At 39.6% G+C, this 24,010-nt stretch overlaps 1 protein-coding gene across 1 annotated transcript; it reads right to left on the bottom strand.

Moving 5' to 3' along the window:
* Positions 1-1,148: 1,148 nt before the first annotated feature.
* pcp4a (Purkinje cell protein 4a) lies at positions 1,149-23,082 on the bottom strand. The gene is made up of 3 exons (XM_026943916.3): positions 22,953-23,082; positions 2,719-2,770; positions 1,149-1,983 (listed from the first exon to the last, which is right to left on the bottom strand). The coding sequence occupies exons 1-3, from the start codon at positions 23,058-23,060 to the stop codon at positions 1,850-1,852; spliced, it is 294 nt and encodes a 97-aa protein (XP_026799717.2). The 5' UTR covers positions 23,061-23,082; the 3' UTR covers positions 1,149-1,849.
* Between the last annotated feature and the right edge of the window lie 928 nt (positions 23,083-24,010).

Raw genomic sequence — 24,010 nt, 5'->3', positions numbered from 1 at the left:
CCTGAACTATGAAGCACTGTATTTGTTTCTATGAAAAGCATGCATATTTAAGCTTTCTATAACTTAATACAAAAAAATTATGCAAATAGTTTATATTAAAATTGTATGAATATTTTCTAGAGTATGCAGTTTCTATGGAAACTTTCTCTAAATAGCCTCTATGAAAAGTATGAACAGTTTGTACAAAAACTTTATACAAATATTTCTTTAAATGAAAACTGCATGAAAAAATTTCTACAAAGAATGTGCAGTTTCTAGAAAAACTTACTATGAAAATTTTCCATAAATAGTTTCAACTTTTATGGAAGTACAAACTGTTTGAATTAAAAATTTCTACAAATACTTTTTGATGAAAGATTTCTGTTAATAGTTTCTAGGAAGTAAGTAACTTGTAAATAAATATTACAAGTACCTTTCTATGAATTGTGAATACAAACTGCTGAAATTCTGCAAGTAAAATGCTGAAAGTGGGACGTAAAAATAAACCGAATGTCTGAAAGTTGAAACACGAAATCTTTTAAAACGGAAAGTGAGTGCGCCCCGAGTGGAACAGGGGTGTTATTACACTCCCAAACCGGGTGTGTGTTTGTTACAGATTGCTTGAAGAAAGGATTTCAGAAAGGTCCCTCATGTAATCTTTGTTACCTGTGAACCTAAAAATAAAACCCTGCACCTTTTGACACAAGTGGTTCATGCTTCCCATTTATCCAACCTCCCAATCACCTAAAATAAATTACTTTGACATTGTAGAGCTGACTCGCCGACCCTTGAAATAAAAGTTCCACCTGGGATCTTTGAGAGCCTCTACCAGATCAGATATAACCTAGCATTGTAAAATGTTAGTATTACACAGTATATTGTTATTAATAACCTTTTATACGTAAGATAGCAGCAGGCCAGGACTTCATTTGGGATTCCACAGTACTTCACAAGTGATGAGACACTTGGGAAACCATCTCTGCCTTGATAGCTCTCCATTACTTTATTGGCTTTAAAAACGATTAGGTAAAACCTGCCAGATCGATAAGGAGTCAGAAGTTCACTGCAAGCTCAGAAGAAAAAGCTCTACTAAAGGATCTGGAGTATGCCACTAAAGGGGGGGAAAGGGAGAAAAGACAGCAGAAATGCACAACATGGCAGCCGTCTACTCTGTTCTTAAATATTTATTCGCTCATATTAAGGGTGTATATCATTTCAAAGTGTTGGATGGACAGTATAGTGTAGCACTTGGCACATTTACTTGATGAAACTCTTGCGGGGAGACGATTAAGGTTCAAGCACAAAACACACTGATGAAGCCAGACGACAACAAATAATAGAAACGCAGTAACCAGTGCATATGAAAGTGAAACAGTCATAAAGAAAGGGATTGGATTAGATTACTCATAATCTGGAGTTGCTTTGTTTTTCCCCAAATAACACTGTACTCATAAGAAAACCAGATTTACAGTGATGCCAGACATTTTAGAGTATCTTTTCTGCAGCTCATTTCTTTGTTCCATGTTATGAACAGAATATGATCACAGACTAACACATACAGGGTGAAATATTCTTTTAAAAATGTCAGTACTGACAAGCATGAAGCTTTCAAAACCAAAACAAGAGAAGAAATTCAGTAAGAAAAAGCAATAAACTGAAGACAAATAACCGAACACGAACAGACAGGAATCAAATCTGAAACGATCAGGCTTATTGTTCCAGATGGATGCCAGTGACAGACGAACCGATGATTCACTTCAAGTCCCTTTTCCCCTCACCTCCACCATAATATAATCCCCACCCTTGAGTCCATGACAGTGCGCTTTATTAAACATGCAATCAGCTTCGGGCTGCGTTCAGCCGGCACATCCTATGGCTTCGTATCCTGCTTCTTCTTCTGGTACTTTCTGAAGTGCGACTGGATGGCGACGGCGGCCTTCTCCGTCTCGGGGGCGTCCATGTCGATGTCGAAGTCCTCAGGAGGGACGTCCTTCTTGGATGCATCTGTGGACAGTTGTTTTATTGTGTTATTGTGGTTAATTTTATCATTGAAACAACAAGCATTTTGCCAACAATCAATTTTGTGATGGTAAAAGTAACTCTGCTTCATCACACTACCTTATCGTTGATTATTTTCCTATTACAGAACGCCATCCCGTGTTGTATCCCTTACATAACATATTGGAGCGCATCTTTTAACAGAATATGGTACATTAAAACATGCTTAAAGTGCTGGAACATTTGAAATGACTATTGTAAATATATGGTGGTTAATACATTTGGGGGTTGTAATTCTACCTGAAACGCTCAGATGATTCGGGTTATTGGATGGGAGTTTAAGGTAGTGTCCTTGAGTGACTCTAGATTCTGAGCGGAACCTTTTAAGAGCTTTTAAACTCCCATCCAATAACCCGAGTCATCTGAGCGTTTCAGGTAGAATTACATCTGAGCCCCACTACCAGGTTCTTATCAGCAAACACAGTGCAAACATTAGAGCCGCTCGAGCTCCACAACACGCCTCACGGGAATCGTCTGATCCGATCAAACTGACGCCTTCCACCGTGCACAGTGCCAAAATGAGAAGCTCCTGGATCTCCCCATCAATCACACCACGTTTTAGTGGGGAGGCCAGTAAAAAAGATTCATGGGGACCGGGTGTCCCAGCTATTCAGCTTCAGAATCCATCACAGGGGCTTCTAAATGAAGACTGCTGAATGAAGTATTATAAAAGGTTCATACCTTCAACCCCTGAGGGTTTGCTGAGTCCGGTTGGTGCTCCGGATCCTGGTCTCTGTAATCCAAAAGAGAAAAGAATGAACTGATGAATGTGCACATTATATAGGAAAGCTGTGGACCAACTCCAGCTGAGGAACTTGGAAAAGCTTTAACTGGACTTGATCTGCATCATCACTGACTTGGGACTTGAATTAACTTGCTAGGTCTTGAGTCCGTATGAACATTTTTGGTTAAACTTCAAATGGGTTCAAGTTAAATCCTGCAGCATGAGAAAACAGTTGACAATGTGTAGAAGTGAACTGAAATTTTTACTGGCAAATAAAATCTAGATGTAACTTTAAAAGGCTGATCTGGATTCCTCTAATGAGGCACATGTAGCACACATGGTGATACCAACTCTGTCTAATATCATCTGTAAAACAAATGTTGGCTTGCATTAGCTTGTGCTGCCTTCATGGTGCCTTTTAAGTGGTAATTTTGCGAGTTGTAATAACGTCATGTCCCACCTTGGCATGTGTGAAGTGGGGGGAAAAAAAGACACCTCAACAAAAGCGTGTTTTTTTTTTTTTTGCTCTATCAGAGCACGTAAAGCTCCTAAAAGCTACTTAAAAGAATTACAAGTTGCAACATCGCCTTGAACACTGCATTATTCTTAACCTACATTCACAATAGCAATTTTAGAGACGATCAACAAGGCAGCAGAGAGACAAGCAACATCTAAACAGAGGTTTTATCAATTCTATGCAAATTAGGTATGACGCAATAGCTACAAATCCAAACAATCAGCTTGAATGATTCTTCTAACCGATCCTATGGCGCATGTGGTCTGACATTTCACCAGTTCCCCACTCAGAACTTCAGTTCCTACCTGCAATTAGTTCCCATTTACTGTTTGTTTGATGTGCAAATATGAAGAACTGTGGTTTCATCTTCTCCTGTAATATATGACTTCTCATTAAATGTGTATAGAGATTATGAAGAAAAATAAAGCTTGGAAGGAAGTAGCAGAGTTTCCTGATTTAGCAAGTACAGTTAGTTTTCTTTGCTAATGAACTTGTACTTAAATACATTCCATATGTAAGTTTAGGTTATGCATTTTGGCTACTACAGAACTTAAAAGAAAAAAAAACACTGGACAGTTGCCTACAAATTAGAACCTACAAAAACTACAGGCGACTTGTTACCAACTAATGTGAATGTAACACAAGCGCACTCTCCTTTCTTAAACCACGCATTTATAGTCCCGTTACAATGAGAGTGGACGATAAACAAGTCATTAAACACTTAAATTAAAAAAAGTCATGTTTTCAAATGGACTTGCCAGTTTGAAATAATGGGATCTTGAATAGTACCTGAAAAATCTTGGATTTCCTTTTGAGTAATAATGAAATAAAACTCTCTAGGCTCTTACCCTTTGATCCTACTGTATATCAGCAGGTCATCAACTTATGTATACATGAGTATAAGCCAAGTCTTTTACTCTTAAGTCCACTCTTGAGGAGGAAAGATTTTTCCAGTCCTAAATGATGCTGAAAACATGAAAGACTCCAGATATCACGGTGGATTTTACAGATTTTAAAGTCCTGGATCCGTCTTTTAGTCATTAAAGCCTCCTATACTACAAATAAGACCAGATTGCTGATTCACATATTTTACTGACTGGCACCTGATATTGCCTCAGTGCACTTGTATTATTAAAAACTGATGCAGTTTTGATTAAAAAATCAAATATGACCAAACTGTATTGTTCATAACAAGTAACAGAGCTTGTGTTAGCAACTATTTTGGTTTTTTTTTTTGTTGTTGTTGTTGTTTGCTTGTATCCTCTTGAACCCTGCTTTATGCAACAGCATGTTTCACCCACTAAGCAATGAAAACATAACGGGCAGCGCTGTCACAGCGGTTCGGCTCGCCGTGCCCTGAATAATTAATCCGACACTTTCAATGAATTTTAAACACTTCGGCGCAGCTTTGATGCTCAGCAGCTGGAGAAGGGAAAAGAAGGTAAAGAAGGACCTCTCTCCCTCTCTCTTCAAGAACTAGAAGGGATAAAAAGCTATTTTGTAACAGATCCTTATGTTAGTCTGTTACTCAGCTGTGTTAAACGTGCTCGAGAGCTGTTCGGGACAGTGTACATGGGTACTGGGGGGAAATGAATTTTTTAGCTGCTAAGTAGCTAATCAGTGAATGAATGATTAGCGTATGTAATAGCACTTATCAAACACTAACCACATAATATCTAAACCTTTTTGTAGGACTCCCCAACATGCTACTAGCACTTAATGATTCAGCTAGCCTAAAACGCTCTGAACGTAAGTCAGCACTGATGCTTTTGAAGATAAATGAAGGAATAAATGATAGAGTTGCACACAAGAAGGATAATGCAACACAATTTTATGTTTTTTAGTTATCTTTTTCCTTTACTTTGTACTTTTTTTCATTGTCAGTTTTTCTGTGAGTAAAGTTAACTAGCTAACAACTAGCCTCATGCTAGCTGCTGAGGCTAACTTGCTAGCTGCTGAAGCTAAGTTGCTAGATTGTCAGCTTATCGGAGTTTGATCCCCAAACTAACAGGATAGCAAGCTATATTCAACTGCGATAAATAAAATGGCTAGTTCAGGATCAAATCAGGTAAGTTAATAAACTAGCAAGTGCTACAGAAAAAAAAAAAACAAAAAAAAACAAATGGCACATGCGCAGCATGCTAAATGTTATGGTGTATGATGAGAGTTATGGGAACGGCTGCTTTTCAACAAACATGGAGGACAAAGTGCTGGTGAAAAGACTGAGCTAATATAATGATATTTACAGCTTGAAACTGTTGAACTGAAAATATTTCCTCGCCTATAGCTCAATGTTGCAATGTAACTAAAAATATTTATTTTACTGACAATAATGAATCTTATCCAGACACAAGCTACAATCGTTAGTTAGCCGAAACTAGCTAGAACGGTGTGAACATTGTGTAGCTGTTTTTCCTTCATCTCACCACTTAAAGCCAGCGCTTTTCCTTTCAAAAAACAAATATTATGAAAGCAACATAAGGTGGAAAAGTTAGAATTTTTAATAGAATATACTATATATGCTATAATGGATAATATGATATTTATAGCATTCAACATGTGCAATATTTGTTTAACCTGCACACGTCACTGCCTCTCTGCCTTCAGTTGATGCACTGAAGCTGGTTAATCCAATTTCAAAGGGAACTGCTTTACCTCCGTTTTTCCAGACCATATTAGAGCCATGAAATGAACTTGCACACACCGTACACACACACACAGTCCTGCCTCGAGCCTGAATGCGGACGTGTGCAACAGTGGAAAACGAAACGAGTTCCAGTGTAATGCATAGATCAGACTTGGCATCCATTTTGTGTTGGTGTGTTTAATTAAGCCTTTAATCAGCTTAATTTGCTCATGTTTTTTGAACAGTATTTAACACGAGCGCTGTTGATTAATATACGCTAGTTGCGTCCTTAAACACATTGCCAAAGTAGGCTAAATTTCAGACCTTCTTCAAAACTGAACCTTCTTCAGTGATGCAGTGGCCAAGAAAAGCAGCGTAAACTTGGGGATGAACACGACGATGAACCTTCTTCAGTGATGCAGTGGCCAAGAAAAGCAGCGTAAACTTGGGGATGAACACGACGATGAACCTTATAGTGGTAAAGGTTCTAAGCTAGTGGCTAGAAAGTCCCCAGAAACTTAAATAGGACCCTTAAATAGGACAGCAGTGGACAAATGAAAAACACATTCGCTAGCCCAGTGGGTAAATAAATTCTCCAGTGTGCAGCCTGTCTTATGTTTTGGCCCAGAAACTCAATAGACTAGGGTAAAAAACTGGTAGCTAACATAATATAATAACCTGTGGAGATCTAGTTAGCTAGTTATGCACAGTAAATAATCTAATAATGATATAAATAATCATGGAATGAACAAATATGTTCCTTATCCTTTTCTAATATAGTTGAAGCTCTGTTGATGGACATGATCTTCCATGCTGCACTCTCTCACTTCCCGAATCAGTTTTCAGCTGAGCTGCCACTTTTTAAGAACTGGTCTGTGTTAAAATAGTGTAATTTGATACACAGAGTTGTTTTTTGAACATTTATGCACTGATTTATTTATTTTCATCATTAACTCTGTAGCCTAAACAGCATTGAAGCTAGAAATGACGCATTATTTGCTAAAATAATGAAATCCCCAATCAGTGTTTTGCATCTTGTCGCAAAGAGCCGTCTGTAAATCCACATTTTAGTAGTGAAAATTATGTATTTTATTTATTTATTTATTTCCCCTTTTTTATTCAAGCACTTGGCACATTTAAATCTCACATATCTGTGCTGAACAATGCTACAAAACACTACATATCTATCTGAAATAAGGACAGTTTTAATGACTGTTAGGTGAAACCTAAGTATCAAGAAGGGAAGTGGCATAAACCTCTGGCTTTGGTCACAAATACACTTACACACTCTTAGAAACAAGTCCCTGGTGTTTACAGTACACAAATTAAACCCTGTCCTGGTCTAAAAAAAGGGTTTTTTAATCAAATTCAGCTCTGTTTAATCCAAGACAAGGCTTAATGTTTGTGCATGAAGCCAGCAGTATGAGACGTGAGCTCACAGGTCCTGATCTGATCACAGCGTCTCTAGTACTACAGGGAAAAGAAGAGAAACACACCCCAATACAGAAGCAAGGTTGCATCAGCACCTCTCAAATCCTCGCTGCTCTCTTCCCTGTGATTGCGCGCTGTACGGATCTGGATGCATAATGAACCTTGTCGTAAAGTGCACGAGAGGATTAGAGGGAAATGCGCTCGCTGAGAATTCCCCACGTCATTGTTCTTTCTCCTGAGTCTCGAACAGCCCTGCTTCAATCCTATCTTTGTCTTCCAGATTGAAAATAAAAAAGTGCTGCATTTGCATGAGAATGTGGGAGAGAAGAAAGCTGTGAGCGGTCACGGCCACTTTGGTGCTCACGCTCCCCAGAGCTACCGTTTCAGAGCTCGATGCGAATCAGTGGGTCATTGTGCCGCATTAGGAAACCATTATCATCCGAGGGAAACCGAGTCACTGTTATGAATTCTGTAATATGGTGCTGGTGATCAGGGAGGACTTTCCCCATGTGCATTAAGTCCGTCTGGGATTTTCTCTTCACAGCAGGAGAAAAATGTTCTTATTCTTGAAGCAGAAAGCATTAAAAACACATCAAGTGCAGAAGGAAGAGGAGACGGACAAGCGCACCATCTGTGCTCTGGAGGGAATACCATTGGAAAAGAAAACCTGAGCTCAATCACGAATATTAATCAGCACAACTGTAATAAGTTGCATTCCGGATACGATGCTGTATTTTAATGCAAACATTTTTGCACCCAGGGACCTCTTTTTTTTAAAGTAAAAAAACCTCCACAGAATTATTTCATGACATTTTTTTAAAACATGTACATTCCTGGGCAAAAAAAAAAAAAAAAACAAGGGCCAAGCCCAAAATGGCAAATATGAAGCTTTTAATGGTTTTAACAACAAATCACTGATCAGAAAATGAGCAAGAATGAAACAAATGCACTACTGAGAGTTCCTGTACCACCATTTACTCGTTTACTTTTGCTGCAGTGAACTGTATGGAGAAAAGCTAGAAACGGGAAAGTCACATAAAGTCTTCTTGTACGCAAAGGTAAAGTCATGATTAAAATGTTTTTGTGGATGTCTTCTGGGATGTTTTTTTCTTAAAAGATTAGTTGACTATTTGGTTATCTGCCACATCTGATGCAGCTCATCAAAATCCACAAGACTTAAACATTTAAATAAATCAAAGGGAAAAGCTCTCGCTTTACCTATCTGTTTAATTCTTGCTCATTTCCTGACCAATGATTTGTTAAGACCATTAAAAACTTAATATTTTGCCATTGGGCTTGGTCCAGGAGTGTACAATAATACAGACCTTTCTATTCAGGAACTTCCCACACACAGAACACATTATATTTAAAAAATGATTCGTTTTGAAGTTATTTATAGTTATTTATACTTATTTTGAGGTTTAGATATAATCAGAGTAATCAGTCAAACAAGGTAATAACTATAAGAAATTAACGATAAATATAAGAACTTTGAAAAATGGTAGACTGTAACTAAATGTAAAAAAATCCCAGACCCCAATTTTCTTTTAATGTCTATGATAGAGCTGCATTGTTTTGTTTTATTTTATTTATTATTTATTTATTTTTACTTTGCCCAATAAAGGAGCTAAACACTTCCTTAAAGTACTTCCTTTATATATATATATATATATATATATATATATATATATATATATATATAAACTTTCCACCTGAAAAGAACAGGCTGTTCTTTCACTCTGTACATTATAAGCATAAAATCGTACCCAGGGATAGATCTCTTCAAACAGAACTAATCGAGAAAGAGCCAGTGTCGAACTCAAAGATCCTGGCGTACATTTTTCTAGGACACTGCAATACTACGGGGCACAAAATGAGCTTGAGGGTGGTTTTAAGTTGAGCCGGTGTTGCCCGGTCGGAGGTTTTGCACTACTACTTTAGTTCTCAGAAGACATCTTTTGCACATTGAAATGCCGTTTTCAGTTAAAGCTTTGGGCAAATACACAGTTAAAAGCTGAGCCAAGTTAATAATAAGAATTCTCACATCTGATTGGTCAGAAGGTGTTGAATAATGTTGTTTAACGGATGCTCAACATAAATAGATTAAAATGTCTTTATTTAACATAGAAAATCTTATAATATGATAAGGTGCTATAGTGAAGATTTATTTAAGGAGACATTTATTTAACATTTAGGGAAGGAGTCTCCAGTGTCAGCGATTTACAACACCATGGAAAAGACTTCAGGACAGAGGAGATTACATTTTACGGCTTCTTGATAAGCTGTTTTTTTTGGCTTACTAACTTCGAGACAGAGAGAGAGAGAGAGGAAACAGAAGCTGGTGAGGGATCGAATGTTGAACATAACTTGATTCACGGACAATCTGTTTCCATGACATTAAATGTAACCATAAATGGATAAAGTATGACATGTTCTTTAATTAAAAACCTGCAATCCTTGGCAAATCACTTTGGTATAAGAGGAATACAACACTTCGGGATGTGCGGTTATAGAAAAAATAATTAACACTAACTCCACTTCATTACACCACCCGTGTCGTTGATTATTTTCCTGTAACCTCGTCATGATTTATTCCTTACGTATTTTTACACAAGTTTACCCGATTAACAAATGTTACCAAATCTGACTGATCTCGGTCGTTTGTGAGGCCAGGATTGTGATTACACATAAACTATTACATCCTTATCCGTTGTAGTAGCACAAACACACCCACACTGACACCCACACGCCTGTGGTGTGTTTGCTGCAGTTCCACAGCAATCCCCCTCACACACACACACACACACACACACACACACAGCCTTATGATGCGATGAGGGAAAACTCCCAGCTCTCTGCAGAGGAGGGGGATCTCTTCACTGCAGAAGACACTCTCCTCCATGTAATCCTGCTTATCTAAGCAACCACTGAGGAGAGACAGTGGCTACTGCAAGCACATACGCGCGCACACAGGCTTTTTGACACTGTAGATATTTGACAGCACTGTAACTTTAATGATCCTCGCCATAAATGTGATTATACAGCACTTGATGCAATAGAGACAGCTGCACCATTAGTGTAATAGGAATGGCTAAAAAGCTGACTGCAGCAGCACGTTAAGAAGAACTGTGCGTGGGTGTGTGTGTGTTTGTGTGTGAGTGCGTGGCGTGCATCCCACCGGATGGATAAAGCACGAATCGGAATGAGCCGAGTGCCCACGCCGTGGCACGATCCGGGCCAAGAATGTGCGCAGGAAACACCCAGTGGAACTACAGGAGCTGGATCAGAGCTCTGCACCGTGAGATATCGTGTGCTGTTGTGAAAATTTGAGTATCGTGTGAAGAGAAAGCAAGAAATGAGATGGGGGAAAAGCAGGAACAGAAAGACAGACAATCCTTCAACGATCATCATATTAGACGAATAAGTGAATAGATCATAACGCAGGTCAGGTTGCTCTTCTCAGTTCATCAGCATCCATCTAAGAATGGAAAAATACAGAGCCGGACTAATATATGAAGGCCACGAATCAAGTTTCTCAAGATCTATTTTTGGAGTCACTGGCAGTGTTGCTAACTCCTTTCAGGGGAAAGTCCTAAAAAAGTTGCTCAAAGTTGTCGGAAGACGTCATGAGCTAATATGCATATTCATTGAATTATCATGATCATTTGCATTTCTAAACATGTTAAATGAAGAAGGAAGAGTTTCTGAAGACTAAATAAACTAGAGCTTTATCAGTACAGAAATGTATAGATTGTAACTTATTTCCTGTAGAATGAAGTCTTCTTTGGTTATGGCACCACAAACTATTTACGTACAGTATTTGCAAAATAATATAATTTGTATCTAGACAGAAATAGACAGAGGTGAAATAACTTTAAAACAAAAAACAAAAGTGTTTTGGGCGGGACAGTGAATGGTGATCAGTGATTGGCCGTTGAGAACATCAGCTCACGCAAACGCAACTCGTCAGGCTTTATACACTGTCTGTTCTCTCAACTTGTAACCAGCAGCCATGATATGAGCCACCTCAACGGTTCTGTAGAAAAAGGTTGCTGTAAAAAGAGCCATTAATTTGCTCTATCTGTGAGCAGGGAAAGACCAGCAAGTCGTGCTCGAGTAAAGTTAACAAGGAGTGCAGAGGGAAAGCCTTCATCAGCACAAAGCAGCGATGGGTGGAGGAGAAAAGCCCCATCATCAGATTCACATCAAGCTCCAGCAATCACCGAGCACTTTATTGCTAATTCAGAAATGGAGCTGGAGCAAAAACAGGACAGCAGCCAAAACAACCCATTGTACATCTTTTATATGACCTGACACTTTCAATGCTTCACAAGAAGCCTCGGTTATATCTCCAATGCCGAATGAGCAAAATGGTCATTCAGTTGCTAATGGCTCAAATCTGCTAACGTTGATAATATTAAATAAAAGCTACAAGCAAAATTATCATTACACAAATGGTCCACATTAGCGATAATTCACTGTGGTTTCCTCTGAGCAAAGGCGCTTTACATATGAGGTGTGAATGTTGGCAAAATGACTGAGGACCATAGATACAGAGCCACTGCTCTAGCAGCACTTACTCAATAATACATACCCCCCGGGCGACTAGCATGGACTTTCGATAATCCATCTCTAGCAATATGTAACTTATCTTTACAGTATGACAGTTATTTGTTGCTTCCTCAGTACACGACATGTTTTTTACCTCTTTATTTATTAGAACATATTAATAAAAATATATACCTGAATTTGTTCTTATAAATGACACTGCATCATTAACAGTAACTAGTAAAGATAATGACCTGACCGGCTTGTGTTTATAGCTATGAGGAGAGTCGGTGTGATCGTAAAGCACTGACACGAGATAATATATTACCCCATCAACATAAACAGACTTGTGTAAAACCTTTTGTTTACACAGCACTTTAGCATAATATAGTTAAGGAATACAACTCTTCAGGATGAGCTGTTACAGAAATCAAGCAAACATCCTAATCTATAGCAAGCTAGTTTGAAGAAAATTTGGCTAGCTAACTCAGCCTACGACTCTTCAAATAATGTCGTCAACAGTTCAGGGTTGCCAGGGCCACTGGAATAGGTTTGGAAAGCAAGTCCATTGGGTGGTGTTTTTTGGCTATCTTAAACATAACTGGTTTTACAGCTAATAATCAAAATCAAATTTAATGTAACATTCTCAAACATGGACTAAGGCAAACAAACGGAAAGTGAAAGTGCAGACAGTGTATATACAATGTACAGAACCATGTCAGTTGTAAGATCTGTTCTTGCAAAAGACTGCGAAAGGGAACAGGGGATTACGGATTGGATAATGGACGTTTCAGGTGATCATCCATCCATCCGTTCTCCGCTTATCCTACTCAGGGTCATGGGGTAGCCTGAAGCCTATCCTAGGGGACTCGTGGCACGAAGTGGGGGACACTCTGGATGGGGTGCCAACACAATCGCGCACACACACACACACTCTCACTCCAGACAATTTGGAAATGCCAATCAGCCTACAACATGTCTTTGGACTGGGAGAGGAAACTAGAGTACCTGGAGGAACCTCCTCATAGCAGCTGCTAATAAAAAGTCATACTGCAGATACTGCAAATCGGAAATGCGTGCGCACCACGGTGAACTCCTTTCCCTAGCAAAGACTGAGAAAAAGAAGAAAACTATACAATAAACAATGCTTTACAGTGTTTTTTCTGTGGAGTTTCTGAGATGTAATCAGGCTGGACATTTTACTGAGAGATCAACTGCTCTCCTAATTTAAAGCAACTTTATGTGGAAACTTACACACACAAAGGTTTCATCACAATGATTAAATTGGGTGTTGGTGCAGGAAAATGGAGCTCATCTCAATATCTTTATTCTAAATGCATTTTTTACATCATGTTCTTGGAGTAATGTGCGTGGGTCTGTAATGTGTATATCTCTGGTCAGGATATGGCCTCGATTTCCTAACACACAGAACTCCACATTTCTCATGTTTCCTGGCCTAAAAAAACAAATGGCAGGAAATCAAAGCGGAGAAAAGATAAAAAAAAGCGAGAGAGAAGTGGCGAATCGTGATGACGTGAGTCAGTAACTGAAAATAATGAGCTCTTCCTGGAGTTGGAGTCCAAGACGGAACGGCAAAAAGGGACCTCCACTTTCTCCCAAAGGAGCGCAGTATGTTCACACTCCATCTCCTCCATATGTTCCTCTAACACCAAAACCTTATTTTACAAACCACACCGTTCCAGAAGGAGACTGTGTAGTTTTACGATTATCCTAAACCTGCAATACAAAGGCTTAAAGCTCAACATGGACCAATTAATAGGTTTAAAATACCTCGGATGCTCTTTTTCTGCACGGAAATACTGAAACTCTGTCGGTACGAGGCTTGTGTGAGCAACGGAATAGCGCTTAGCATAGATAAGCAGCCAGAACGAACCGAGCAGTGAAAAAAAGTCAAGCTCCTGTAATTATGTTCTACACACTGTTCACAGATAGCTGAGTGATGATAAAACCGAGCCTGTGCCATCACTCCAGCCCTCCAGCTACTCAATCGCACAGTGTGTATCCTGTCTCTCTCTCTCACACACACTCACACACACACACACACACACACACACAGCATTTAACCCGCAGCCAGTGTGAGCTCTGAGCTCCCAGGCTTGTAGTCGTGCCATCCTTTCCTGCTGTCATGCTAGCTAAATGTTACCCTTAAACATTATAAAACTATTAACATCACCTCTGAGTGTCCCAGAGTGTATAAATCTTTCATTCTTTTCCATCAATAAATCATTAGCATTTTTTAATAGTGACTGGAAAATGAAGCACAGCACACTGTTGTGCATTTTAAAAAGGTGTTCAAGTATTGCTTTCGCAAAAGAATCTGACTACCAAAGTTATTTTCTAATCGAAGTGAAGAGTTTGGCTTCGTTCCAAGCAGTTTTTCTCACTTAGCAAGTAAGATTACCCTGAATATAGGCGATTTTTTTCATTACTAGACTATTATAATTCAAATGTAAGAGTATTAAGCCTACTAATAGATATTTTAATAAATCTTTAAAAACAATGCCTTCAAAAATATTTTCTCTGTAAAAAAAAAAAAATGCATTTCAACACTTCATTGTGATTCATCCAAAGCAAGGCAACTCAGTGAATAATGTGTGTTTCTGCAACACATTTCTGGCACTATTTTAGGTCTTTAGGCAGCTTGTGTGCTCCAGAGGGGTTCCCTGCTGCACACAATGTCTATTAACAATTTAAAATGGAGACGTTCAACTAGGCTACGGATGACTACAGCAAGAAAAAATGGACCTCCTGTTCGCATGAAGACGAAGCGGCATGTTTTTGAAGCTGAACAGATGGCGCAAATTAATGGAAGGAACCAGTTTGAAGATGGAAATGATCGTCCTTGTTACCACTTTTATCTGGACCACATACTGATGAGGAGAGATATGATCTGGATCTGATGCGGTCTGTCAGGACCAAAACTCACAGTTGGACAGCTAAAATGTTGCAGTTATTGGAAAATAATCAACTTTGGGGTGGTATCAGTAACGCCACTTTGTCAAACCACCTTATCATTGATTATTTTCTCATAACAGCAAGCCCATAAGTGTTTTAATTCCTTAATTAATACATACATTATTCCCCCAACTCATGCATATAACCTTCTCTACTAGCCTTTATGGTGGTGCTATATAGTTTTTTTTTTAAAGCATATTAAAAGTGCATAGTTATGAGTGAGGAATATCAGCCTCGACCCCCCTGGAAGTTCACGGGGTTAAGTAATACATCCTAATGGCATGTTGCAGCATTACTAGTAACGATTTTACATGCACTGGGACGGACTAATTTATTAAATGTAGTCTAAAACTGCACCGTTAGCATCTGCTAGGACACGATTAATCGACCACCTCATCCCACTAACGGTCTGAGAAACAGACCCTCTTTCTCAATACTGCTTCAGAAAGTTCGTTTCACCATCAATACATTTCAACGCGAGTGACCGTACTGCTTGGTCAGATGTACATGCATGCAGTTACTCTTCCAGGTGGATTCATTGCTTCAGCATTTCTGGTTCCCGAAAGACTTGGATCATCATGTCACACCAGCTCAGCAGTAACTCTTCCTCTCCAATGCATCACGGAAAGCCAATAATCAAACAATCCTCTTTAACCGCCTCCAGTGATTTAATGTGCACGGAATGTATATCATGGTTGGCGTCCAAATTTCACAACTCTAAATGCTAAATTTGGAGGCGCTCCAGTTAGTCTTGTTATTAAAAGAGAAGCATCTTATTACTACAAGAAAACCTTTTGTAATTATGTGAAAACTATCTGGTTATTACAAGTAAAGCATCTTGTTATTATAAGAAAACATTTTGTAATTATGAGAAATGAACCTTGCTTCTACAAAAAACATTTTCCCATAATAACAAGATCTTTCCTTAAGTAAGTGCAAATGAAAATGTACTAATAAAAATAAATAAATAATTAAACAAACTTGGCTTGGGCAAATTCTAACAAAAACTAAAATATCAGCTGTTGCAAACTGCAGCTGGTGCAAGTGAGGGTTTTTTTGTGCTAGGTCATCTTTCCATCCTGTAAAAATGCTAAGCTAAATGCTACGCCTCTAAAGGTTTACCGGCTATCAAACAAGTCAGCAAAGCAAAGCAAAGCAGGCTAAATGCTGGATTGTCAGTTTTTTTAACAGCTCTGTGTAGAACAATGAGGGCAGCACTGCAGTGTCCTGTTTGTCCTGTTCACCTCCAACCATTCATGTGTAAATTCTCACAAAGTCAATAAAAAAAGTGCAACGCTGAGACCGAGAGAAACAAAAAAAAAAATGAAATGACCTTGGTGAAGCAGAACAGATCGAAGCTGTCTTTTGTATTTTGGCTAGCTTGTGTGTTGAGCCATTATTCTGCAGCTGAGAGCTGAAAGCTAATCTCTGTTTGAGAGAAACCCTGGCTCTTCTTAAACCCCCAAGCTTTAAGCAGCACTGGAAAATTTTAATCTCTGGTGACAGATGTAGCTAACACAAACATGCACTTTTCAGAAAGTTGCATCACAAGTGTGTTAAGCCATGTGCAAATATTTCCACGTGTTTTCACGTCACTAAGGATAAACATCAGTGATAAGGAGGTTACGATGGAGTTGGAGTCGGCTGCTTAAGTTACAGAACTGAACTGAATGGGAATACAACGATATTTATAATAGATCTCTATTATAAATAGATTGCTGGGGGTCCCTGGAGGACTAGTGGTTAGGCCACAGCGCTCTCTCTGCTGCAGCCCGGGTTTGATTCTCGGCCAGGAAACCAACCCCAGCCACTGAGCTTGTGTGCAACAGTGTGCTCTCAGTGCCGGTCCCAGGCCCGGATAAAACTGGGGAGGGTTGCGTCAGGAAGGACATCCGGCGTAAAAACTGTGCCAAATTAATAATGTGGACCAACGATCTGCTGTGGTGAGCCCTAACAGGAGCAGCCGAAAGAGGAACAGCAACAACATCTAATGGCAGTTGCTGAATTCCATCAATAAATATTCATGCAAATACATATTTTTGTAGAACGGTCATTAAGTCAAACTCACTTGTTTACACTAAATGTGTATCATTTAAATTTTTTGTGGTTATGCTTTGTGGTTCATGGAGCATGGATACAACAAAACCTTGCAACCAGAACTACTTTTTTCTGTGAAAGTTGAATAAAACTCCATAAGAACAACTTTGGAAAGGCTTTCTGTCCTGTCTTTGCATCTTTAAACGTTGGTGACGGCTGGGACGGCTACAGCGGCCGGACAAAAAACTGAGTTAATCCAAGTCCTCGTCTCCGCCCCCAAGATTGTTTCTGGGTTTTTTTGTGGGTGGGGCTTATAATCGCATAATTACGTTCATATAGAAGAATTTCTTTCTGTATGAAGACTCATGGCTCAATTGCGCAGCGTCACTTCCGTAAGTCACTCAGGTTTGCAAAATGGCAGGCACTGGGTTCATACGTCTGCTGTTTTGAATTTTTCTTTTCCTTTTGAACCAACATAATGCCAATCACGGACAGCTTCCACACCTGATGCGGAATGTGCTGTGCTGTGGTTTGACTGAAGCGAACACCAGTCCACCGTTTTCAAGGGGATCAAGGATCAGATCTCGGGCTCGAAAACAACTTTCGCATTTCACCATTGTATTGGGAAAAAAAAACGACCTTAGATTCGCTGCTTCCTCCTGGTTCTGCTATGGTTTAGCTTACTAGCCAAAGGTTTAGGTGAGTTATTTTCATGGTTTTAATGTGTATTAACATTGGAATTATATTTAACCTAGACACTGGCATTATTCCTTCCATGAATTCAGAGCAATCGGGTCACAGTAAGCGATCACAGTAAGTCAACTTTAACATCGTAATGAGTTTCTGATATTTTAGTAAGCACTTGTTTAATCACACAAAGTTGCGCTGTAGCCTTAGAGTAGTTGCTTTATGACTTTAGTTTCCTCATCGCTGCTTGTAGGCGTCGCTGCTTGTAGTACCTGCTGTTCAACTGTAATGGTTGCTGTTTGGAATTCTATTTATTTCAACATATTTTAAACATTTAAAACATATTAGCAGAGTTCAACACTTGCACTTAGACTTCCATTAAACCTCAGTTTGGCGCAAATTTGTTTCATGCCTTTTCTTAATTTAGAATTTTTCCCTTAAACTATTTTTGTCTGGTAATAATACATGCTGCAGACGTGCTGAATAGACATATTTTTAAAAAATGGTGGCGTAGAAGTTGGACAAGGATGGGTTAAAAACAGTGTTGGAACGCAATCATTTCTCACAGGAAAATGGAGCAAATGACTGACAGTTGCTTGTTTCTTGGATATTTCATTTCTGTGGTTAGAATATGCATCTCCCATGGCGTGCTCCTGCTTCGTGGGGTTTTTGCAGATTATTTTCAGCCTTCATTTCTATTTCAATTTGACGATAAGCAGAATGCACTGCTACGTTTTATCCTGATTAACTAATCCAAGCAAAGCTAATGACACAAAATGTGTTTCCTCAGATATTTTACAGCTCTCAGCTACTCTGGATTGCTCATCACTGCAGAACGTCACACTCATGTTTTCCTGAGAGTTTTTTTTCTTCTATGAAGACAGGATGCTTGTGGAGTCTTCACGTTCTCAGGTAGGAGTCAGTGATAGATCAGCAGAGCCACAAGATCACTTTCTCTTTCTTCTTCCACTATCTCCTGCATCCCTCTAGCTTTCCCATCATCACACACACACATCTCCTCTTTACTCATATCCATCACGGTTTCTTGTACTGTATCTCTTCTTCTCAGCAGTGAGTGCAGCTTTAATATTAAAGACTATTTGAGAGAAATCTCTGCTCACTGCTGGAGGATTTCAGGTTTTGGAGAAGAAGAGAGAAGTATGACTCACTAAGCTAATTCATTCTACAAAGCAAGGTGATGCATACCAGACAGGATTAGTCCAAAGAGTTTACTCTGAGACGTGCTTTTTCTGTAAATGTGGATGGATGTTACATAAACACAGAGGCTTTGAGTCATAAGACTCAAGGATTTCTATATTAGACCACTAGCCAGCCCTCAGTTACATTTTTTTCCTTTGAGTGGGTATGATAACAGTACGAAACTCAATATGACTGTTTTCAGTGGGACATTAAAGAAATAGAAAAAGCAGTCAACAATGGGACTCGTTTATCAAGCTGGATACGAACTGATAAATCGTTCGCAGCAAGAAACGTGCTCATGAAAATCCATGTGATTGGGAAAAACTTTCATATCCTACATGCGCTCCTGATTTTGTGTAAATGTACATGTAAGGAGAATCATTCATGGTAACCTCGACTGATCGGTGTCAGCTCATCTAACTGGCGATGAGTTAGTGCCATTTTTATATACAGATTACACTTTCAAGTTTACATTGCTCATTTATTTCAATTGCACACACACTGATTTTATGAACATTTTGTGACACTCAGTCATTAATTATGATGCATAGAACTAGCCATTTGATTACCACAAAAGTAATGGCGCCATATAAACGGTGGAAGAGTTAGTATGTGTCTGTGGTAGCCTAACTGCTGCAATGGCTGAGCTGCTTTATTGGATTTAGCATATGCCTCTGCTCTTTTGACATTTAGTCGCCATTTTGTCATTTAGTGGGCGTCACTAAATAACATGCTTTGTAATTTATCAGCACCGAAACTTTTATAAATCTGGCAGAAATCTTTAGTTTGATTGGGCATAAAAAACATTAACACAGAACGTTACTACAAGATCGATAAACAAGGCCTACTGGTAGTATGACTCTTTCAGATTTCCCATCATATCGATTATTTGTCCTACTTCTTGACTGGGTGAATTAAAAGCTGCTTTAGCCCACGCTAATTTACTAGCACTAATTGACTTTTTTCTTTACTGCGGCCCCATTTCTCTCCTATCAGGTCCACGAAAGTTGTCAGACGCTGCCTCTCTAATCCACGATTGAATTCCTCTCAGGCTTAATCTGCTGATTAGGATTTGCAACATTGAGAGACTCCGAGTCGGTCCTGATGGTCTTTCATCCTGACGGAGTGGGCTCTCTGCTAATTGGCGCAGTCTCTGTTCTCCTCTCTGATAGCGAAGGATGGGCAGACAAAATGGCCTTCTGCTGATTACGGATATAAGAAATGACAAGCAGCTCGATAGAGTGTATGGGATAGATGAGGAACTGCTTTATCGCTCAGGAACCAACTCGGACAGAGAAATTCTCCGGTTGCGAGCATGGAAGTGTTCTGGCATTCACGGCTATATTGAAACAGACAGCGGCACTGTGAGTCATGGTGCTGTTAGGTTCCTATACTGATGTATTTCCTCTTCATTCATGCAGAAGCAAGAAGACTGCTGGACCATAATGCACCAAAGCTACACGTCAGATTGGATTATGTCCAGCGTTTGCACAGAGAGGTCCTGCACGTCTCAGTCCAGTCCAGGAGGACACTTAGCGTTGAAAGAGTCTAAAAATGTCCAAAAATGAGCCAACAGACCATATCATGTATACATTTAGATTACATTTCATCCAACACCAATCCAGCAGGAATACTCCAGCAATTTTAAACCTAATCTCTAATCTAATACATCTATAATCTATCAATCTATAATCTAATACAGCTATAGTGTGTGCAATTACCACTTTCCCTGTCCTGGTAAAATAATCAGAAAATCTGTTTAACTCGATCAGTAAAATTTTTATGTGAAATTCCCACATGATGGTATACCATCATCATCATCATCATCAAGCCATCAGAAATAGCTACACAGTTTTTAAGCAAGGCTGTCTACTTTGAAATGAGCAAACACGCTGGAGAAAAACAAAGAAAACCCTGCTAACACCAAGTGGCTTCCACAGGGCAGATGCTTTTATCCAAAGTGACATACAAGCGAGGCAAGCACAGAGCTGCTGCTTGTCATTTATGTTACAATTACATGCATTTATTCTATGCATACAAAGAGTTCCAGTTAATAAAGGACTTAATAAATTAATAAAGGTCTGTCTCAAGAGCTCACCAGTGGTTCTCTTACAGTCCTGGGATTATCAAGTAAACCACTGAACCACCGCTATCTCTATCAGACCCATCCAGAAAAGATATTCTGATGTAAAAGTGTTTGCCGTTTCTGTGTTCAGAGAACGAGCGCCTCTGTGGAGCGAGTCCTGCATCCGTCTGGCACTCCCCTCAACCATCCAGCACGGCTCAACATTAAACCAACTGGGAATTCCACCAGCGATGCAGTGCACAAACCTCACGATATGCACCATAATGGAGTGGAATGGAGGAAAATAAAATAAAATGCAATGATGAAGCACCATTACACAGTCTGTTCTGGCTCTTTTATACACTGAACGTGTTAATGGAATGGTGCTTTTATAGAAAAAAATATTTAGGAACGTATGGAGGCCTGTGTGAGCATCATGGTGTCTACAGAACAGCATGAATCACCAACATCGTGCAAAAACATCGGAGTGCAGAATCAGAAAAGTCTTTTTCCTCTAAACACAAACAGGTCAAAGGAATTGACTCGTTTTATAGTTCATATTGCGTCTTTACTTGTGTGATTTTTTTTAAAAGAATTATAATTCGGTGTCCTTGTGCTTTGGCCCTTGAGAAATGGTGCAATTGTAATGAGTTAGCGCATCTCCATCGTTCCAGGATTGCTACATGTGCTCTTTTTCTGCATAGCGGAGTCATTAGCGCTTGTTCTCCTCTCCATACAGTTTGCACCACTGAGCAGCTGAACATGCCCCCTCCTTCCCTCCCTCCCTCCCTCTCTCTCTCTCGCTCCCTCCCTCATCATTGGACTAATGATTCTGCTTGTCACTCATGCCTGGACGACCGGGTCTGTAGACTTCATATGATGATGCTGCTTCATTCAGATGGACCACACACACATCCTTAATGCCTGATTTCTACTGTTTTTTTTTTTTTTTAACAAATAGTATGACCAAAACACTGTGCTGCGGTGAATATTTCAACTCTGATGCGCTTTGTGATATATTAAACCCCTGTGGTGCATTCTTCCTTCATAATTAAAGAACGGTTTGCATTTAGACTAATACGATTCGTCTCTGTTGGATCGTGTGGAATGCCGTGATTCACACAAACACAATCATGTTTGTCTTGCACAGAGCAGATTGTAAGGAAACTTCCACTGACATGATTATTAATATAGTTAATTAATGCTGCACATAAATCGAACCCTGAACTTCACCTCAGTAGCCAAAAGGAATCCCTTCAGCTCTTTAGGGTTAACAAGTAAATAAAAAAGAAGGAACTAAAGCAAGGTAAATGTCCCTACAAGGACAAAATTGTTTGATGTTCCTCTCTTTTTTGGGGACATTTGGTCCTCAATGAGATATAAAAACATGCCCACACACACACACACACACACACACACACACACACAGAGGAAACATTAGAGATCATGATCATGATAACGCAGTAAAGCCCCATTCTCATATTTCTGATTATTGCAAATGTGAAAAAAAAACACATTAACAAATGCATAAATGTCACAGTTATCACGTGACCCCCCTGTAGGGCTGATTTAGTTATACTTCCCTCAAGTTTGCCAAAGACCCAGTGACATCTCCGACATTTGGATACTTTTTTGCGGGAACAATCCCCAATTTGCGGGACTGATTTCCCTTGAAACCGCACGATGCATTTGCAGCATCTTTTCATCCTTTTTTCCACCTTTGAAAAATGCCAAAAAAAAAACACTTGCAGTGCATGAACAACGACATGAAATTGAAAGGTGGGTGATTTAATTCGGTCAAATGCGCGCGCGCTGCCCTCCGAACACCTCAGGCAGTGCGCGCGCGCGGATGAGATCGGATTCGAAATAATCAGGTATGCATTCAAAATGATTACAATGCATGCATTAAGCCTGTAAATACCTGCAGAAGGGTTTTCTCTGGAGTCTCAACATTCCATTCATCAACATCCCCCTTTTTTTTTTAACTTCACTAAGACTTTTCTTTTTGTATTGTAGCAACTCGAAAGCATTGCATTGTCACGCGCTACATTACACTACATTCGTCAGAGTTCAGTAAAAGCAGATGGAGATGTGGAAATCTCACCTCACTCATGGTGTAAAGATGATGAACGGATGGGGATACGACGATTCCGCGCGCGCGCTTCCTTGGCACCAGTGACGCAGTCTTGGAGTCCGCGCGCCAGCGCCGCATTTATAGAGGAAGCCCCCCGCGCGTGGAGGGGCATCACGGTCTGCTCTCAACCAATCACATTCCGCGTGAGATAGCAGGCGTGTTTTTTTTCTGATGTGATTTAAAAAATAAGAAGAAGAAGCAGGGTCTTACAGAAGCAGAATTATCCACACAGGCTAATGCTGATAGAAAAACACAGACAGCATGCATAGTGAGTGATAAGAGTAATAACTGGTCATTGCTAAAAAATAAAAATGATTACATTCAAGGAATATCCATTTTCATCATCCATGAACACTGTGTGTGAGTTGAGAATGCACCCTGGATGATAAACCAGTCTATCATGTGGACACACACACTGGCATGTTTTTGGAAGGTGGGAGGAAACCGGAGAACCCAGAGGAAACCCCCTCATGCAGAGAACATGTAAAGCTTCACACTAAAAATCCCAAGTTCAGGATCAAACCCAGGACCATGGAGCTGTCACTTGGCATTGTTTCACACTGTGCCGCCATGCCACCTATTAAAGGAGTGATTTGACTAAAACTGTACGCGCTTATCCCAAATATATAATAATGTTGTTGTTTTTTTGGCTGCGCCCGTTAGGGGTCGCCACAGCAGATCATTGTTCTGCATGTTTGATTTGGTACAGGTTTTATGCTCTGTTCCTTTCCTGATGCAATCCTCCCATTTTATCCAGGGTTAGGACTGGCACTGAGAGTGCACTCCCAGTGGCTGGGTTGGTTCCCTGCCCAGGAATCAAGCCCAGGCTGCGGCAGTGAAGGCATGGGATCCTTATCCGCTATACCACCAGGGACCCCAAATATAATAATATATAATAATATATAATAATCCACCAACCAAAATATGCTTGGTTGCATTTTTAGTCCAATTCAAAATGGAGGTACGACTTTTTTTAGGTCCTGAACAACTCAACAGTACCAACGGTAACAGTGGATTGTATGCAACGG

This window comes from Pangasianodon hypophthalmus, chromosome 17 (assembly GCF_027358585.1).
Source record: "Pangasianodon hypophthalmus isolate fPanHyp1 chromosome 17, fPanHyp1.pri, whole genome shotgun sequence".
Classification (NCBI taxonomy): domain Eukaryota; kingdom Metazoa; phylum Chordata; class Actinopteri; order Siluriformes; family Pangasiidae; genus Pangasianodon; species Pangasianodon hypophthalmus.
This window is presented reverse-complemented; position numbering and strand designations above follow the sequence as displayed.